We start from the raw sequence: 21,041 nt of genomic DNA, 5'->3' as shown, positions 1-21,041 counted from the left end.
TATAATGCTTGTAATCAACCAGAAAAGGCATTACGAGCAGACTTCAAATAAGAGTACTGTTAATGTCTCTGTTAGAAGACATGTGTACAACATTTATAATGTGGACTATGGAAAACACTTGGGTGTATTAGTTTATACATCATATAAAAATCCTATCCGATATTAGGTTATTTAAAACTTGGACAATGTGCAAGTGTTTAATCTTAGTTAACACCCCTAATTGCAGTATATTTACAAGCAGGTATACAGTAACTACAGATTTTTTTTTTTTGACAACTGCTACAAGTTCATTCAATTGAGGGGGTGGGCTTTTGCAGAACCCCCACCCGCCATGCCCTTAAACCAGCTTAGTGACTTCACTGGCGAAAGCAGAGCAGCACGCATTTTGTTTCAGATCCTTGTGCCATGTTTTTATAGGTTATGTACAATACCTGCCATTCATATATTACTTCCTTCAGAGTTCCAAGATCATTTGAATTGCCAGAAGGCTCCAGGAGTGTATACAAACCCCAAATCCATGCAGCAGAGTACTGTACAGCCACTCTTCATGACTCCTCACGAGCGACTCCCTGTCATCCCTGCTCAATTCTCTGAAGTCGAGTTCAAAATGAAATGTTCCTGGTGAAGAACCATCCTCACGTCTCCAGTCTACAACATTCCAGTCATTATGCAGTACTGCACAGATCAAACAGTTTCATACCGGGGACGAAATAGCACATAGCAGAGTGCAGTTACCTTGTGAAATATAAAATGTAAGGTATGTTATCACAGACACTGTCTGCAGTGTATTTTAAATTACCAGTGCACAGCAACTGCAACCCAGCTACGATAGCAAGGCCACCTAAAGATGTCCACACGTCTGAAAAGGAACAGTTTCAGCTTATCAGTGCTGAAGCGTTGTGCTTTCTGAAGTGTCAGTTGTGAAGTGTTCAGTGAAGTCGACTGGAGCTGCAGCTTTTAATATAGATATATTTTATATTATACATGCATTTAGACATTGTTAGTCTGTCAAACTTTTTTTTAGATGGGAAGCTTTATGTTAAATACGATTCTCCATTATTTCTGTATTTAGGTAAATTATAGACGGTTTTCCTTAATGTAAGCTGCTAAAGAAATGAGCACTGGGATTGCCTGTGCTGGTGTCTTTGTGACTCAATACATCACAGCTGTCTCTTCAGTTGCTGAACATATTGATTAAAATGATCACCAAGTAACTGTGGCCTCTGCATACACTTTATACAGATTTGGAATCGAATGTTACACACGTCCAATTGTGCTGCCGTTTTTATTTTTTATTTTTTATTGTGTACTCGGCGCTTGCCCTCCAATTATAGTTTGATATAATGCAACCATAAAAATAATGTAGTATCACAGACCATAAAACAGCATAGTACGTTTAGAACAAAGCTCTTCGTAATTAAGATAGTGGTGTAAGCTGAAGAAGCTATTAATACTGACAGTACTGCTTAGCAATGGTCTATCCAAGGCATTCCTGCTTCAGACTGCCTGGCAAATACACAGCAGAGACAAAACAGCACAGCTTTCTAATTTGTGCTCTGCATACCTAGGGGAAGATGCTGTATTCAGTCCAGTAAGGACCTCCATTGATCCCCCACTTCCAATCACTTGAGGTAGAGCATGTTATTACCAGATATAAATCACAACTGGAGCGGTTCTTCGGTTGTGTAAAAACAACATACAATCATACGTACTCTCCACATAAGTGAACCACCAGGTGTTAAGGTTTGGTACATTTTATTTGTTAAAATTTCACTCCCCAGAACAACCTCCATCTCATTTACAAGGAGGTCCAACGGAAATAGCAGCAAGCAATAAGTTACAAACACTCACAGAAAAGCAATTAATAAAAGCATATTATACACACAAGAAACACCCAGGATACCAAATACATGCACACATTCCTACAAACACAGGATCAACACAAAATAATTCAAAACATCCATAATCTAAAAACAGCTATGCCAAGACAGCCCGGGCTGTATTCACAAAGCTTTTACCAGCATTAACAGCAGTTTTCTAAAGCGTTAAAAAGCTTTAAATATGCAGCTCCTGATGTGAAATGAAGAGCCCCTGCCTGCACCTTATGCCTCGTTTCCTCTGCCTGGCTCTACAGGCTACGGCTAGCCGCCAAAATCAAGAGAGCATTTCAGTGCTTTTTTTTTCCCCCCAAACCTGGACAACCTTGGAAATTCTTGCCGTGCATCAAAGGTCACTAGGGACCGCATTCTGTTTTGCTTTAAAAGAAACTGAAAAAAAACCAAAAAGCGACTTCAGCCTTTTGTCTTGTCTGCCGAAGCAGGATGAACATTGTTCAATTTAACAAAGTTCTCTGCTTTCGGTGAATGCAATACAGCTTAAAGAAAATGGCATTGCATGCTTTGCCACGGTAATGAATTCCCTGTCAGTTTCTTTTGTACACGTACCTTCTGGCTACCTGATGACGCACTTCCTTTGCAGCCAGTTTGGCTACAATCGAGTACGAGATGCAAAACCTGACTAGACAGCCGTGCTCAGCCTCTTTGGCAAGCTGTGGAAAAACCGTGCTTTGTTGCCGTGGTCACCCGTAGTGGGAAGCGCCAGGCAATGGATATGTAGCATTAGTTGTTTCTTGCTACTTCTGTAACATTAAACTCATGACACTGGTAAATGTTTTGTAAGTATGGTGCAGGGTTTTTTTTTTTTTACTATTATTTATCAGCGACTTGAAGATGTGAGACTGGAGGCATCTCTCAATTCTGGTAAAACCTTGCTCCAGTCACTCAGCCCTGTCACACTGTACACAGCCTCTGCAGAGTCCTGAAGAGTAATCAGCACCAACTGTCATTTGAATTGCTTTTTTACATATCCTCAGTATGGAGTCTGCAATCATTCGGAGGGGTTCTGGAGTTCTCATTCTCTAAAATCAGCCTTTAACTCACTTGGAGCTTGTCTGCAGAATTCTAATTGCAGCCGTCCTCATTACAATCGGATCATGTGACTTTTCAACTCTGCCAGCGCCACTCTCCCTCTCAATATGTAAGTGGGTGGGGCGCCACATTGTCACATGATCCGATTGTAACGAGGAAGGTTGTTCAGGCCAGGCACTAAGGATTCTCCAGACAAGATGAAAGTTAGTTCCATGTAAGGTAAAGGCTGATCAAAAATGAGAACTCAGTATTAGAGAAACTGACCCCAGAAGCGCTCACAAACGCTATAAAATATTAGGCGAATGTAAAACAGCAAGTCAAAGGACATTTGAAGCTCCTTGTTCTTTAAATAACAACAACAACAACAACAACAACAGCAGGTTAAAAGCAACAGAAGAAGAAGACAGCAATGAACTGGAAGATCCAAGGTGGCCAAAGACAAGTTTGCAGGGCCTGTCCAGCACACATTTCTGTTTCATTGCGTTATTTTATTTCAATTATTAAATTAAACGTGTTATCATTTTTTTTAGCATAATGTAAATCACAGAAGTATTCTTAATAGGTTTTGGTTGGAAAATCAACTATGGTTTGCAGTCCATGGACTAACACATTATATAATACAGGTCTATGACCTCTTGCAAAAGAAAGTCTGCTCTGATTTTCCAAGATATAGTGAGTCTTAGGGCCACAAGGGGGCACAATTCTGATGCCACATAAACCCCCACGAAGCAACTCTTACTTTGCTTACACTGATTGGTTGTGGATCTGTACTGCTGATGAAAGTAAAGCTTGGTATGCAGCCACTTGTCTGCAGTGAGAAAGACTCAATGCATCCTCACTTCCACAGCCATTCCACAGCCAAACAGAAGCACTCGAGCAACCTCTTGAGTCCTACCAAAAACATGTAGCGCCTTGTTTTTACCCCACTCTGCAATTGCTGCTTGCTTGCTTGTTTGCTTGCTTACATCTTGGTATCTCTGAACAGATAACTGTCCTCTCTTGAAAAATAGGTAAAAGACTTAAGTAAGGGCAGTGATATCTCAAATGTTTTCCCATTTACTACCAATGCAGATGGGTTAATTTAACCCTGGTTTTTAGCAAGACTGGTACCACACTCAAAGTGAGATCGCTTGCTCATGCAAATTATTTCCATTGATTCTTTTGAAAAGGATAAATTCAGGGATATTTAGTTAAGAAACTGGTGTGAGTGGAGTAAAACAGGCATCACAGCACCACAAACCAGCGCAGGTTGATCCACTTTCTGGTTGTCCCCAGTGTTTCAGGCTCTATGGACCTGCTTTGGCCTCCCTGGAGTTCGAACAGGGGGTTTGGCTGAGCCTGTTCCTCCCAGCGCAAGGGGCTCAGTAAAGGGGTGTCTTACGTTTGTGGTTGTCAGTGCGCTTGGGGGCTGGCGGGGAGCACGCTGGCTCCTCGTCTCTCTCATCCTCCCCCTCCTCGTCTGCCAGGTGGGTGTGGGCGTAGTGGTAGCTGAGACCTGGGCGGTTCTTGTAGCGCTTCCCGCAGACTACAAAGGAAGGAAAGGAAGGGGGTCGTCAGCACTGCACAGCGAACACACACAACTTGTATCCATCCCTAGTTGCAGTGCCACAGCACCTGCCCAATTGAGCTTTGAATGCACCAAAATATGTGCCAACTACCCATGGTCCCCTTCCCATGGTAATGGGTGGACCTGACCTGAAATGTTAATTTTTTTTTATATAGCAGTTAAGTGAGTCCTGAGTCTACACCCCACCTGCGTGATTCACGGACGTGGATAGCAAAAGTATAACTTCTGATTGTCTTGAGCAGCAGTGCTTCCTAGATACCGTAACTGGAACCAAGAGACTATAAGAATCTGTCACTTTAAAATATATTGTTTAGGCAAGTATAATATCAAGGGATGATGATGTTACACATGCTGAGCTTCAACTGTTTTTTGGATAATAATAACGCTCACAATGGACAGTTCCCTGGGGCTCAGTCATATCTTCTATATGGCAGTGGTTTACTCTAGCCATGCGTGCAGGGACACATGAGTAACTACACAAACTAAGAAAACAGGGAAATACTCGAGTCATTTTTACTCTGCAAACTTTTAAAATGTCAGCTGTCATTCAGGTAACGAATGATTGCATTTTGCAGGCTAAATGTTAATGGGGTTTTTTGCAAGCTGGACAGATAGTGTCCAGTTTACCTGGAAACAGGAGAGGGGGAACACTTTTGAGTAATCACTTACAGAAACCACCCTGTCTCATTTCTGCATGATTACTGACGGATGATAACAACTGCCAAAAAGTTCAATATTCATACAAACAAGTTAGAACTGGTGAAAACAGTAAGATTAATTTTGAGGATTTGCTATAGACGGTAGAGCAAAACGCAAGAGGGCAATAAAGTGTAATATGGATGATCCTGCGTTGCGGGCACGTTGTGTTGACGAGTTTAGACTTCTCTGCTAGAAGCAGAACTAAGGTACAGTATTTTTTTAGTAACTTTTAAATAGTCACTTTTGATGACATTTGAACAGGTTTGAATATATTTAATCATTTTTGCTAGAAACATCTCTGAATATGAGCAGTGTAGTTTGGGGCTTTGGTTTTACCCTGTCTTATGTAAGGTACAACACTTGGTGCATGTGCTGTAAAATGCATACTTACTGCAGACTGGCTGCCTAACAGTTCAAAGTAGACCCTATTGGCTATGCATGCCTCCTGTACCAGTGGCTCTTACTGGCTATGCATGCCTCCTGTGCCAGTGGATCCTATTGGCAATGCATGCCTCCTGTACCAGTGGATCCTATTGGCTATGCATGCCTCCTGTACCAGTGGATCCTATTGGCTATTGGCATTCTCTCTTATCTTTCTTGTTTTGTTACACAATAGAAAATATCTGAATATGTTTTTAATGGCTTCTTATGTCTTCATGATGAGAGGCAAAAGTACAGGAGATAGTAAAAATTGTGACAATGGCAATTCTGACATACAATGTTAAAACCTCACCATAGTTTGGTCAGCAAAGCATTTACCAGAAACCACACAGACAAGGCAGAACAGTGATGCTGACTGGATATTGTAGTCAGATGGTCACTGTATATAAATGTACATTTTGAGAATGGCAGAACAGACTGAGCAACAGAAGAGAAGAGCCGGATTCCCCTGTGGTATAGCCCCACCCCAGGAATACATGAGATGTTATTTCTCCTTCTCTTTCTTTATAAAATCCAAGCAGAACAGAGCAAGTCACATCACACAGATTCAATACCTGCATGAGAATTGATTCTGTTAAATTAATGGTGGCCAAGCTAAATGTTTCCTGGGGTGTTTTTAGTTTCAATTGATATATACTATAGAAATGTTGATTGAGATCAAAGTATGCAATATTAAAATAAAAAGATGAGCCAACTTCCCAACGTTTCAGTGTTTTTAACATAATGTGTTTGAAAACAAACAGTAGAGGTACTTACAGGCTTTTGATGCCATGATAACTACAATAATGTATTTATATTTAAATCTATTAATGTGCTTTTACTTCATAGTTAATGATATAACAATCTACTATTCATTTTTGTTTAAACCTTCAGGCATCATGGTAATGGTGTTTCTTCTAAAACTATACACACACACACACACACACAGCTCTGGAAAAAATTAAGAGACCACTGCAAAATTATCAGTTTCTCTGGTTTTACTATTTATAGGTATGTGTTTGGGTAAAATGAGCATTTTATTTTATTCTATAAACTACTGATAACATTTCTCCCAAATTCCAAATAAAAATATTGTCATTTAGAGCATTTATTTGCAGAAAATGACAATTGGTCAAAATAACAAAAAAGATGCAGTGTTGTCAGACCTCGAATAATGCAAAGAAAATAAGTTCAGATTCATTTTTAAACAACACAATACTAATGTTTTAACTTAGGAAGAGTTCAGAATATTTGGTGGAATAACCCTGATTTTCAAGCACAGCTTTCATGCGTCTTGGCATGCTCTCCACCAGTCTTTCACATTGATGTTGGGTGACTTTATGCCACTCCTGGCGCAAAAATTCAAGCAGCTCGGCTTTGTTTGATGGCTTGTGACCATCCATCTTCCTCTTGATCACATTCCAGAGGTTTTCAATGGGGTTCAGGTCTGGAGATTGAGCTGGCCATGACAGGGTCTTGATCTGGTGGTCCTCCATCCACACCTTGATTGACCTGGCTGTGTGGCATGGAGCATTGTCCTGCTGGAAAAACCAATCCTCAGAGTTGGGGAACATTGTCAGAGCAGAAGGAAGCAAGTTTTCTTCCAGGACAACCTTGTACTTGGCTTGATTCATGCGTCCTTCACAAAGACAAATCTGCCCGATTCCAGCCTTGCTGAAGCACCCCCAGATGAGTCCAATTTTCAGCTTTGCCCAACACCTGGTCATCTAATGGTCAGACGGAGACCTGGAGAGGCCTATAAGCCACAATGTCTCACACCCACCGTGAAATGTGGTGGAGGATTGGTGATGATCTGGGGGTGCTTCAGCAAGGCTGGAATCGGGCAGCTTTGGCATGAATCAAGCCAAGTACAAGGTTGTCCTGGAAGAAAACTTGCTTCCTTCTGCTCTGACAATGTTCCCCAACTCTGAGGATTGTTTTTTCCAGCAGGACAATGCTCCATGCCACACAGCCAAGTCAATCAAGGTGTGGATGGAGGACCACCTTATTTTCTTTGCATTAATCGAGGTCTGACAACACTGCATCTTTTTTGTTATTTTGACCAGTTGTCATTTTCTACAAATAAATGCTCTAAATGACAATATTTTTATTTGGAATTTGGGAGAAATGTTGTCAGTAGTTTATAGAATAAAACAAAAATGTTCATTTTACCCAAACACATACCTATAAATAGTAAAACCAGAGAAACTGATAATTTTGCAGTGATTTTGCAATTTTTTCCAGAGCTGTATATATATACAGACAGATACACACACAAACATACATACACTCTGTCACAGTAGTACAAGAGAACTTCTGAATCAGAATCCCAGGACTGGGTTAGTGTGAGTTTCTAACCCAGCTACAGCCAGCCCATTCTCTGCCACTGAGGCAGGATAATTATTATTTGTTTATTTAGTAATGGTAAGACTGAGTTTTCCATAGTGTTTCAATGAGGGTATTGTTTGCAGTGTTGTGCTGTGTTGTGCTGTGCCGTGCTGTGTGGGCAGTGTGACTGGTCCTGTCTGGCCTCAGCAGCACTGTGCAGAATCACTTACTGTCACACACATAGGGCTTGTCCTGGTCGTCCATGACTGCAGCCTCCGTCCTTCTCCTGCCCGAGCCACGGCCCTGTAAAACAACATACCAGCTCTCAGCTCACCAGGGCATTATACTAAAGGGGGCTTGTGGCAGAGCAGAGCTCTGCCCTATACAGATTGGCAGGGGTGGGGTTAAATTCCCCTACCTGCCTGGGTTTATTGTGTTCAGGTGGCTGGGGTTGATTGGAGTAATTAACGATCAATCAGCACCCAGCCACCTGACATAAAAGGAGGCCTCAGCTTCCCAGTAGAGGGAGAAGGGAGCTGAGGAAGCAAGTGGATGGTTGTGCTTGCTAATTTTTTTTTTGGTTTGCTGTTTTGTGTTTTTGTGAATCTTCTGGTCCAGTGAAGACATTGCCCAGCCTGGAAACCTTTATTTTGTAAGTTTTGCTTTGTTATATGTGTTTGAATATCTTTGTTTTTGCCCTTGTGACCTTTTATTTTGTGTTTATTTATAATAAAAGTATTATTTTTTTGAACTGCAGTCTGTCTCTGGGCCTCTATCCACTCGCCAGCCTGTCACAGGGCTCTACCTCTCTCATTCACAGCAAGGACAGCGCACTGCACAATAACTTGACTACGGTGGTGCTTGAAAAACCTGCACATCCCCAATAAAGTAAAAGACAACGTGTTGTTGCTAAAGCTCCTTTTTGATTACAAGTAGGCGCCATGTTATAGCTTCCTTTAGTGGTACTTTTTGAGAAGGGGACTGAAACACACAAGCCAGGGTAGGTCTTTGAGGCACACAGGCTCATTCTCAAGGTAATACTAACTCGTCCTTTGGTCCTGTGTTTTCGCTTTGGAGTGTCAACTTCAAAATCGTCGTCGTCATGGTAACCATCTCCGTTCTCGTCGGCCTCCAGAACCCTCTGCAGGGAGTAAAGGAGGGTGAAGTTACACAGTGCCACACTAATGACTTTTCCTGTCATGATACAGCCTCCTGGAACTGGGCCTTGACAACATACACTGTTACATTTCACATATCCCCACAGTCACTGCTTGCATAATTGTACCATGTTACGTTTCCTATCTATGTATCAATTTTAAAAATGTTAAATATGGCAGAGCAGAGCCATGCTGATATACGTATTGTTATGGCTTGAAAAAAGAATGGTTTATTGTTGTATTATGATTTAAAAATAAATGTACTGTTTGGGGTAAAAACATCATTTGTTGTTATTATCAGTTAGTTTGATGTGGGTTGTCAGGGGTGATGTTTGGAGCTCGTCTCTGTCAGACTACATCCCGTGAGAATGAGTGGTCAGCAGCTAATGATTTATTGACAAATTGGCTGTCGACCATACATAATAAAACTCTCATACAGAATGTGGCCATCTCCAAAATTATTAAATGATGAGATGGCCACATGCAGCTTCACAGCCACAGCTGACATTCTACCAAGGTCAAACTTAGGTTTCAAGCTACAGCTGGCAGTATTTAAATATTGCTTGGTATTAACTATTCAACCTTCTAATCTATGTTACACAGCAAACCAACAGAGAAAATTAAGGATTCTTTTGTACTTTACCAGAATTTGTACATGAGCATCAGCATTGATGATGCAAAAAAAAAAAAAAAAAAAAAAAAAAAACCAACCAAGGACACTACCTCAGTGTCCTCATAGCTAGTTACAGCCATGGCCACATGTATATAAGATTGTACTTGTTTATGTTGGTGGTGGGTGTTCAAAGAGGAGGAACGTGAGGGAGAGACGAGAGAAAAAAAGAAAACAAAATACAATTGTTACTCATTCTGGAAGGACCAGCACGGTACTTGTTTTGATTAAGAAGATTTTGTGTTCGAGACTGTTTTTGATTTAAACTGTTATTTTGGCTCTGTGAGCTGTCTTGATTGGTAAAAGAGTTTTTGTTTATTTAATCTGAATAAATACGCGCTCAGCACATCAACCCATAGTACTTGTGCGAGTGTCAGCTTCCTGGTATGGAGACATCACGACTCGAGCCGTCGTGCCATACGGAGATATAAAGTTTACTGCAAAAAACATTAGCCTAATGTAGTAAAGCTCAGTGAATGTCTTAGTTTCTTAACTTTGTATGATGTTTACAATAATTTTCTGTGGTTCTTATAACAATTACACAAATACTGAGTTTCAGTACAATTTCAGGAGCCACCTTCAGGTGTAGTTGCCTTTCAGACATATGTATCATAGGCTAGATCAGTCAGTGTCTTTTTAATAGTAAGTGCCAGCACAATCTACTGCACAGCTGCACAGCAGTGTCTTGCCAGCAAAAAAAATAGAAAAAAATAGAAAAAAACAACAAAGGCAAAAGCATGAATCACCAGCAGATCCCAGAGATGGATTACAGTGTTTAACACTTGATGTCATTTTTTATTAAAAGTTTACCTTTTTATTAAAACATTTGAGTATTTATGGGTTGCTTGACGTCGGTTCCATGCATAGATACTGCTATCAGGGTGAATTGTGAAGTAGAGGTCCAAGTAAGGATGTATTTTGTAAAGTTTACACATTGATAAGGCTACATATTATATCCATGACTGGAGTCCTGTCAGACAGACCACTCCAGAGAGCACTCTGTGAAGATGTGTGTCCTGTTACGCTGCGCCGATCATGTAATATAATGTCAAAGTGACAAGGCACAACTAGAGCAGGCCTTGGACAGTTACAGAAAAAAAGGTTACATTTTCCCTACTCTTATCACGCTAAATACTGTATTTAACCTACAGCAAGTAGGGACTCCATACCTGGGGTGTGGGTCTAACCACACTTAGACCCCTTATTAGAGTGCTTGGTATCCTGGTCCTGAACAGATAATTGTAACCACATATCACCCAAAATGTGTTCTACTGACAACCAATAGAGACTGGCCAGGTGGGACATTTGTTCTTCATTTTATTCCTCAAAATGGTATTGTGCAATGGTACCTAGGTGCTGTAACACATGTCATCTATTCAGGAATACGAAGAGGCTGGCAGGCTCCATGAGAGACTCCCCTCACAGCTCTGAGAGGTGAATTACATGAGGCTAGCGATTTCCTGTCTTGTATCACCCAAGCTTCTGTTGTGTGTGGGTGTGTGTGTGTTGGGGTGTCTGACCTGGATCTCTAGCAGGCTCTCCTCGTCCTTGGAGCTGTTCTTGTCCAGCCCCTCTCCCCTCAGCAGGGCCTCCAGTGTGGTCCCCTCAGCCAGCTGGCCCTCCTTCCTCTGAGGAAGCTCTCCCTCTGCAATACAGCAGCAACAAACTGAACTCATTCAGACAGAATTCTAACAGCAAACACACACTAGGGGCCCCAGTTCAAAGTAATGCCAAATGGACAAGAAATATTTCCAAGGGAGGTTGTTTCACCTTTACCTGTACTGCCATAAAATATATTTGCAGAAATTAAAATTTGCCTACTGCCACATTCTCATTTTTACCACATGTTTCTCTAATTACAAGAGGGCCACTTGTGAAATTTTGCTGATTTTAAAAGGGGAACTGTACACAAAATAACAAGGCTCTCTAAATGCTCTGTATACATAACAAATGTGTCTCGCTGCGCCAATTCTGTTAAAAGGTCAAGCGTTTGGCCACTATTTAAATTTTTGTCAGCTTTCTGGGTCAGCTGGAAATGCAGGCCGCCGCCATATTGGAACCATTCTGGTGCCGCTGTTACGTCATATCGTTGAGAGCCACCCACAGCAGGGAACGCCAGCAGGGTGAATTATGTTGGAATGCAAAGCGTTCAGGTGCAAAAATAACAAAAAGGAAAAACAGTAATAAAAAGTATGTTTGTGTGCCTAAACCGTTAAACCAACAAAGGGGAGCTATAACAAAACAAGGGCTACATAATATAGGAATGTGACATACGCTCAATAGAAAACTATGTGTGGCTATAGAGCGAGTCAATAACAGGACGTCACACAAAGCGTAAGAGAGCTCCAATACATCCAATGTTCATTTGTTTTAATGGTTTTTATATGACATACTGTTCAAGGAGAAGCTGAACATGCATCAAAAGTTTCTTTTAACATGTTTTCTATTGAAATGGTTATATATTTAGTTCTCCTTTAAGGTAATTGTTCCTAACCTGCACCCATTTTTGTTAATGTAAGCGGCACCTTCAAATAACTTCAGGTCTTCGGTGCGTTTCTAATTGTGAGAAATGACAAATACTAAAAAAAATGATATTGTTTAAAAGATGGCACTCACAATAATAAAAATACATGTAGAGTAAACAATTATTCATTCATGTATAAACTTGTGCATGTGTGTATGCATCATTTGATTAGGACTGGCCCAGGTACAGACAGCTCCATCCCACCCCCAGGGGACTGAGATCTGATTCAAGAAGACATTCAGCGAATTTCCTCTGTGTCCTGCCCTACGCTGGAGAGGGGAAAGGTCACTGCATTAGTATTCTAGTGCAACCCAGGGCTTCTGTACAAACAGCAAAGATAGCTGTGGTGTGAATGATCCCCACTGAACAGACTGGCAAACTGCATGAGCAGATACTGTTTTATAAAAGGGTGCCGGGGTAGCTTCAAACACCCTTTTCAAGTTGGTGTTATTTCTTTCATGGAGCTCACTGCTTTTATGCTATAAATACCCACCTGGCTTTGAGCTTGCTTGGACAGCCTTTTCCTCTTGGTCTTAGTCTGTGCTTCCCGATTATACAAGAATTACAAGAGACTTTAAGCTCAGAATCAGGTAGAAAAATAATGAATATAATTAATCTTGGAGTGACAGAACATAATGACTGCAAGCATCACGAAGAGGGGAAGATAAAGGATAAAAACGATTAAGAGATCAATCTAATAATTCGACATTTTTATCGGCTAAAGATTAATCGGCACTTTTTAACTGGGGCTTTCTCTCTAGTTAGTAGTTCCGTCTCTTTCACTCACACACTCAATTCCCTTTTTTCTGTCTGCTTTTTGCTTGTTACAACTGTTCTTTATCACAATAGCATGTTTGAGTGTGTGTACGTGTGTGTGTGTGTGTGTGTGTGTGTGCTGAATTGAAAATTCTCCAATGCCCAATTTATTTTATTAATTATATATTTTTTGATGCCCAGTTTAATTACGTGGCACTTAAATTCCATACCCACATGGGATATATAACTGAGACGAATAACGGGCTAAAAGAAACCAGCAACAATCCCTTTAATAAAATGACATTTGAAGATATGCACCCTTTCAACAGAGCGCACCCTGGCCTGTGTAGTACTCGCTCTTTATTAAATGCACAGCCATACTGAAGCCTTGCAGCCTTCGCTATTGTGTCTGTGCTCGTTGACTTTCAGCTGTCAGTGACCAGACAGCTCTCCCCCGGGAAATCAATCTGAAAATAGAGCAGACTGTTCCAGCACATCGGATTCCACAAGCACACAAGGTTAGCTCCACAGAGTTTCCCAGGCATCCTTGATTAAAACACCCCCATTAACACTGGAATAATAATGGTGACATACAAATCCCCTATCAAGGCTGTGAATAGAAAATTAGAGCAATCATTAAAAAAGTATCGGCAATACCTATTGACAGACAGGTGCCTCCAGAGCCAGATGGCCCCATTGCCTAGTAACTACGTATTCATTTTCTTTAATTGGTCCCATTGAAGGAAACTGTCTACGGTAGTGCTGGGATGAGCATGGGCTTTTCATGAATGGTGTTTCAAAATGTAAACGAATATTAAAATATTCTTGAATTCTGAATTAGCTGGGGGAAAAAAGTATAATTTGCTCTTGGGAGAAAAATAACCCCAACACCCCTTCAAACTACATTAGAATGCATGTTATTTATATCAAACGTCATTTACGCATTGGTTTCCTTTCCATGCTATTTTTGTTATATAGTCATGAATTCTGTTCTTGAATGAAAATGAACATGGTCATTTTTGCAACCAAATACATTTCAAGCAGTGTTTGTTGGAATATTTTAATTGTTTTATTGCACAATTGTCCGTTTGACCTTTTGTCCACGAATCACTAAACAGATTTGACTTCCCACAGATTTTCTCCAGGTTTAAAATTTGCAAAAAAACTAAAAAAAGCTGATGATTTTAAATTTAAAAATAAACGCTTCTCGCAGCTGTGTTACTCCTGATTCTAGCAGTATCACCCAGACTCAAGGTTAGATTACAACCACTACTTCAAGTTTCTAATCTGAAGGACAGGAGACAGGACAAAGAAAAAAAAAAGTTAAAACAGCAAACGCACAACAGTCATGCTGGACCTGCCGGGCCAAGCAAACCACTAGTACACATTCCTCATGAATAGGACAGTAATGCAAATAATAAAACACACCAACACCAAAAAACAAGTATGTTTCAGTATCTCCACTTTTATACTGAATAGGTTCAGTTGTGTTATAAATAGGGCTTCTGTTTTTTAGGTTTTATTAATTGTATTTTACTTATTTTAGCTATTTTCGAGTTATGTAAATTGTTTTTTTTTTTTTTTTTTTCGGGGCTTTCGTTTTTGATAAACTGCATGAAATCTGTGTTTTCAGTTACTTTCCAAAATGCTTGAGCATTTTTTTTTTTGTGTGTGTGTCAAAATATGTAGAGTAACTCAACAGTACTTGCACACTTAAGTTGTGCCTTCTTTCCTTTGCTGTCTTCCACAACGAAATCCCTACGGTCAATGGTACATTTATCTGGGGTTTTTGTGTGTACGTATTTTTGTATATTTCGCCACAGTTCTGTTTTAAATCCTCTGTAACTTACCTGTAATACAGCTCTAAATCCCACTAACAAGCCTCCACCTGACTGTAATCTAGTTTTAAATCTCACAAGCGGAGTCTCCAAGAGAATTGTACCAATGTGCTGTCACTCAGTAGTTGAGGCAGGTTTAAAGTATTCAGAACGAATCAGTGATAGATGCAAGTCAGGAAGGCGGGACATTGCCCAGCAGCACAGGGAAATGTATTTATTATTTTTGAAGTAGGTTTTATTTATTTTTTTAAATTTTAAAGGGTAAAGTCAGCGTGAATTGATTAACCATTTCCACTTTTTTTACTGTGTTTTCCGGTGTTTATTGGCTATCCATTGATACCATTGTTTTGTTTGTTTGTTTTTTTTTACCGGTTAAAACCGAAAATCAGAAGCCCTAGTTATAAACAACCTCTCTCAAGCTGTACCCTTTCTACTGTATTAAACAGTGTCACTACTGTGCCTCATAAAAGCTTCCCATAGGGATAATTAGAAAACTTGTGAAATTTGCAGAGAGCACAAAGCTTGGGGGAGTGGCTAACACACTTTCAGACACCCAGGAAATCCAAACAGATTCAGGACGCCTACAGAACTGGGCAAATCTGCCATTGCCTATATTGTCCACCTGAAAAAGGCCTTTTAGATACACTGTAGCTAAAGAGAGGAAATTGCAGACTACTAGTGCAGTATAGGAAAAATAAATCCACAGCAGACCAGTTAACCAGACCTTGTCTTATTAAATAATTTTTCAGTGAAGTTTCTTAGTGTAGAAACAGTTAATATTGGTCAAATGTTTTTTGAGAAATACATACTACCTTTACATAGTGACTTGGTATGGGTATAAAATAGTATTGCTGTTTAAAAATTAATTTTGTATCATTTTCTGTTTCAGTCATCACATCCTTGTGGCTTTTTAAAACCAAGCACTCCTGTGTCCTCAAATCAAGCTTTCAGAATCATTTCTAAAGCCCCACCACACCAATAACCTGTTCCCCTGCAACACACAGATGATGTAAAAATTACTACATTTGCTCAGTGTTGTACCTCTTACTCTTGAAGCAAACAGAAGAATGATTTCGTCAGTTTCGATCTGACATTCATACAAAAACCGAGTTTACCTTTAAGCTATGTGGAAATCTTTGGTCTAACTGTGCTGTGTGTCACATCAAAGTGCAGCCCTTTCTTTGCCTGTGGTCTGAGGGACTGGGGCAGGCCTGCACACTGGGCCACTCTGCAGCAACCCCCTACCCTGCTCTCCCTCGATGTGTGCGTCTGTATGTCTACCTTCACAGCTTTTAACCGTTTGCACAGAGGCGCTTACACAATACAAGCTTGTGCTGTTGTCTTTTTTTTTTTTTTTTTTTTTTAACTTGTTTACTGTCCCGAGACGGAGCAGGTTACAGGCAGTAAAAATACATTTACTTTATAAGTGAGTCCGTTTTAAGCTGAAGAACTTCCCACTGAAATGCAGGTGCTTTTCACTTGAATACACTGTAAACAGAATTCACTGGCTATAAGTGGTGTGCACCTATAGTTATATAGAGGGGGTGGCCCTTACCTTTACAAGTCAACCTACCCCGAACCAGAGGGACCTTTACTTGTACAAAGTCAACGTCCATGGGTCGAACACGATATATAAACGGGAGATGGTGGACACAAGACTAGACCTAAGAGAGACCATGTTTCAGTTTAGTTACTCCAGCGTATATATTTGCTCTACCACCTGTTTGTTCTGCCTTTCCCACCCCCCCCCTCCTCCCCCCCCCCCCCCCCCCCCCCCCCCCCCCCCCCCCCCCCCAGTCTGAGCTCACAAAGGCGGAGCTGGGGGTCTTCAGGAGGGTGCAATCGTCTCTTCTTCCTCCAGCAGCGAGCCGGGTACGTGTACATCTGTCCAGACGCCAGCCCTGAACACACACACACACACGACCAACAACGTGAGCTTCAAACTGCTGTTATATTACCATTGAAGTGCTGGTAATTATTCAATACCAGAATGGAAAAATGTAGTTTTTGGGCTGATACAATATAAAATATACACTGCACAAGTTATGCTTCTGTTAATTGCTATAAAAAAAAAATTAAATAATTTAAAATACCATTGACTGTTACTTTTATTTATTTATTTTTTTAAACCTCTGATGTCATTGTGTCCGGTTTCAGTCATTTTCTCTGTTAGTAACTAGCTCTCAGATAAATTTCCAGCTGGCAGTGGAATGATATCTGTCTGTTCTATCTCTGGTGACCTCATTCCAGAATGCCATGTGATGACCTTTCAACCCACCCCCTACTTAAAGAATGAATGCACACCATTCAATAAACAGAACAACTATTTTGTTCTTATCAAACCTTTTGTCTCCCTGTAGTTTTACCTCGACTTTGTAATCAAGTCAGGTAGACAAGAGTTTGCCTTCATCAGTGTGGTTAACTGTTAGTCTCTGATCCTATGAAAACAGCTGGCCATCTTAGCCTTGACAATGAAGTAGGAGGAGTAAGTACCGCCCCCCCCCCCCCCCCCCCCCCCCCCCCCTTCCCTTGTGCACACCTGGTCCCCGGTGGCGTTTCTCCATCCATATGTAGCAGTTGTTCTGTGCCACCCTGGTCTGGGAGTCGAGGAAGGGCAGCCGCACGCTGCGCTCTGCACACAGACGGGCATTGTAGCTGCGGCAGTGCTCAATAGCCTCCTTATAGAACTGATCACCCAGGCTGCGGAGAGAGGAGACAGTCAACAATGGAAATCAATATGCAAATTATTAGGATTATTAGAAACGGCAATTCAGTTCTTAACACACATAGCAGATGCACGGTTAACTTTAATATCTTCAGCTGTAGCTAAAGTTTAAAGCATCTTTGCTTTGCCTCCCTGTAACTCGGCTCTAACCACTACGGCACACTGCCTCTCAATCCTTCAGCTCTAATCACTAGAACACACTGCTTCCCTCCTAGTCCATCAGTCCTAACCACTGTGACACACTGCCTTCCACTCTCTCCCAGTCACTCCACTCTAACCACTAGGTCACGCTGCCTCCCTCCCAGTCCTGCCGCTCCAACCACTAGGCTACGCTGCTTCCCTCTTCCCCTCTCCCAGTCTCTCAGCTTTAATCACAAGATCATGTATTTTCTTTTCATCAGATGGAATAGTTGCAGATGGAGGAGTGTGCTTTCCTTGGTGGGATGCTTGCTGTGCGAGTGGGGGGTGGACAGAATTGCGTATTTAAGAATGCTGGTGACAGACACAGCTACTCCCAGGTTCAGGACACTGCTGTGCTGTTGCCTGCCTTTGCAGACTGACTGTAAAAGACACTGCGGCTGAATTTTAAAACACCAGATGCCTTCTATCCTGAGGGTCTGGGCTTCAAGGTGAAACTGTCTATTTTCTTACTTCGTGTGAGCCACCGTATCGCAGCAATCTGCAGCTTCTTAATTAAAGTAATTATAATTAAGTAGATCTCATGCCTGACTGCAGCTAGACCACTGTAGTTAAACTGACCTATGACTCAGGGGGATCAATTTAACCATTCTTCGCTTATAAGGCTTTGGGTGTGTTTACTTGAGTTTCTTACTCCCTATGTCCCTGGCTGCTTGCCGGCAGTCTCCTAGATTTTGATTAAAGAACTGTGGTTCCAAGGCTTTTATACTTTTAAAGTTAGGTTGAAGAAAGGTCTTTATTATCAAGTTTTGACTACATTTTGTTTTGTAGGAACCAAGTTTGTAGAAAAAGCGTGCTGGATTACTTGCACATAAAGCACATCTATATATATTAGACTATATATATATATATATATATATATATATATATATATATATATATATATATATATATATAGATAGAACATTGTATAGGGTGCTGTATGATACAAGCCGATATACACTCCATGAGTAGATGACTTTCAGCTTCTATTTTCCACAGAACCACACACTATATTCTTTATCATTTATAGTTAAATAAGACAGATGAAACAGTAATAATAGTTTTAGTATGATGGCTGTATCACACATCATTATAAACACAATATGTTATAGCATGTGTTATGTGTAACGGTGCATATTACCTGCATTGAGTTGAAAGCAAAAGTATCTAATAAATTAGTTCTAAACATTTTCTCTGCCACTGATATCCATTCATTACATAGGTCTCACATGTGCAGTTTTGAAAGATGTATTTTTCAATTTAATGAAATGTGGTATACTAGGTTAAAGAAATCCCTAACTGCCTTGCACTTCCTGGGTCATTTCACCTGGAGAGTAAATTGAACACACACCTTCACTGGCTGTTTTCCTGTCAATAACAAACCAGCTCCTTCCCCTGTATTGACTGACATGCTATCAGCCAGTAAAATGCTTTGACCCAGAAGACACTGCTGAGGTGAAATGACCAAGGAGGGAAAGCAAGCTAACTTTCTTCAAGCTAGTGTAATACCAGATGTTTTAAAGTGAAAATAACGTGGGTTTCTTTAAATACTGGCCATTTGAGACCTACAATAAGTAGCTAATGGAAGTGCAAAAAAGCGAATGAAAAACCTACTGAACTAATTTAGTCACAAAGCAAATATATAAACATATATTAAACCCAGCTGAGGCAGTAATGTTTTAAACTTGCCACCCTTTGCAAAGCAAAGTCATTCCACTACCTCCTTGACAGAACAGCAGTCCTGTTTGGCTTGACAGCAGTTGTGTTTCACACACACACACACACACACACACACACACACACACCCTCTGAACTAAAATGTGTTTTGTTGTTTTAATTTATTGCTTTTAATTACTTTGCTATTGAAACAAAAGCGGGCGAGAGAAGAGTGGTAGTAAAAGAGCTCTGAAAGAAGAAGACAGTGCAGGGCTCTCGAAGGGATCTCCTGTGAGAGGGGACTGGGTCTCCTTTCCCAAGGGAGCAGTTGGGTTGCACTTCATCACAGCTGTGGGCAGCACACCCGCTTTCAAAGCAGGATAAGGAAAAACATACTGAATATCTTCAAATTTGAAATTGCCTAAACCAGCCGCAATATTTATTCAAGGGCTACGTTTATTGGAAATAGTACAGTTTTCGAATGTGGTGTTTATTGGCAGTACTTCGACTTTGAGGGCGTACACCTTGATAAATTTGTTTCCTGTTTATTTGTTTCTTGCAGAGTGTGGCATCTATTACAAATCTGGTAATGAGTGTGGCATTTATTGAAGGGTGGCGTTAATTGGAACACTGTTTTAATATCTGTAGTTTTATACATTACGAGAGAGAGAGAGAGACATCCCATTCCCTCTCCTTGATTAGCTCTCCCCTGCTCCTGCAGATGCACAGAAATGTTTGGAATGTCACTTCGGACAAAGAGCCAACCTCCAGCCAGAACAGACACAATGAGCTTCAGTGTTCTCCCAGGGCATCAGAGAGGGAAGGGAGTTGTCACCACGCAGGTCTCCAGGGCAGACACTGCCTTCCAGGGGCAAGAGAAATCCACCTCCAAGGGAAAGCCTAGGTTTTACTAATTTACTTTTATACTTCTGAGAATGAAGAATTAAATGTCCAACTCTGGAATTTAAAATTCAAGGTCTGTCTGCTGGTAGTTTATTTCTAGTATTAGGTATTTCTCTCTTTTTCTCTTTTTTCAGAACAAACAATGCTATAAAAGCTACATGTTATAGTAAAAGTCAAATAGACACAGTAATTTAGTACACGCAAGTCTTATTTGCTTTGTAGTGGATTGTTGTTGACTGCTGTATTCACGGCTGCTATTTCATTGGTAGTTCATTCTCATTTCTTCCCACGCCATTACACTGAAGCAGTGGTTCTGTTTGTTTAACACCTATAAATAACAATGAAACCCCTCTGCCATACCCAATGTGAAACAGGAAACAATTTTATAGGGGCCTTAAACACTAATTGAAAACACCAAACCTGCTGCAGTGCTAAAAGGGAGCTCAGTATGCAAAAAATCTGCTTAGAGAACATAAGTAAAAAAAGAACAAATCTCTTGTCTGCAATGAATGCAACAAGTATTGGGACAGATGCAGCTCCACTGGAACTATGCAAGCACTGTTCAGCTACAGTAACGGAAAATCTGAATGGTTTCAATCGCCAATCACTTCATGAGACATGTGAAACGTGTGACTAGTGCTGTACAGCGGCCCAATCAGAAACATGCAACACTGGACGAGACACGCCCATT

General features: G+C 40.8%; 1 protein-coding gene across 2 annotated transcripts in view; it reads right to left on the bottom strand.

Annotated features, from left to right (window-relative positions):
- LOC121324171 (zinc finger protein DPF3-like) overlaps window positions 1-21,041 on the bottom strand; it is a 69,118-nt gene that overhangs the window by 29,061 nt on the left and 19,016 nt on the right. For both annotated transcript variants that reach the window (XR_005951226.1, XM_041265716.1), the window contains exons 2-7: window positions 17,426-17,586; window positions 16,680-16,787; window positions 11,289-11,413; window positions 8,987-9,082; window positions 8,172-8,244; window positions 4,309-4,452 (exon numbers count right to left, since the gene is read on the bottom strand). Coding sequence is in view for 1 of the 2 variants with exons in the window: in XM_041265716.1 (XP_041121650.1) it covers window positions 4,309-4,452; window positions 8,172-8,244; window positions 8,987-9,082; window positions 11,289-11,413; window positions 16,680-16,787; window positions 17,426-17,586 (707 nt within the window). In the remaining variant the exon portion in view is untranslated. The remainder of the gene's footprint in view (window positions 1-4,308; window positions 4,453-8,171; window positions 8,245-8,986; window positions 9,083-11,288; window positions 11,414-16,679; window positions 16,788-17,425; window positions 17,587-21,041) is intronic.

This window comes from Polyodon spathula, chromosome 12 (genome assembly GCF_017654505.1).
Source record: "Polyodon spathula isolate WHYD16114869_AA chromosome 12, ASM1765450v1, whole genome shotgun sequence".
Lineage (NCBI taxonomy): Eukaryota > Metazoa > Chordata > Actinopteri > Acipenseriformes > Polyodontidae > Polyodon > Polyodon spathula.
The sequence above is the reverse complement of the archived record's forward strand: the minus strand, read 5'-3'. Positions and strand labels throughout refer to the sequence as shown.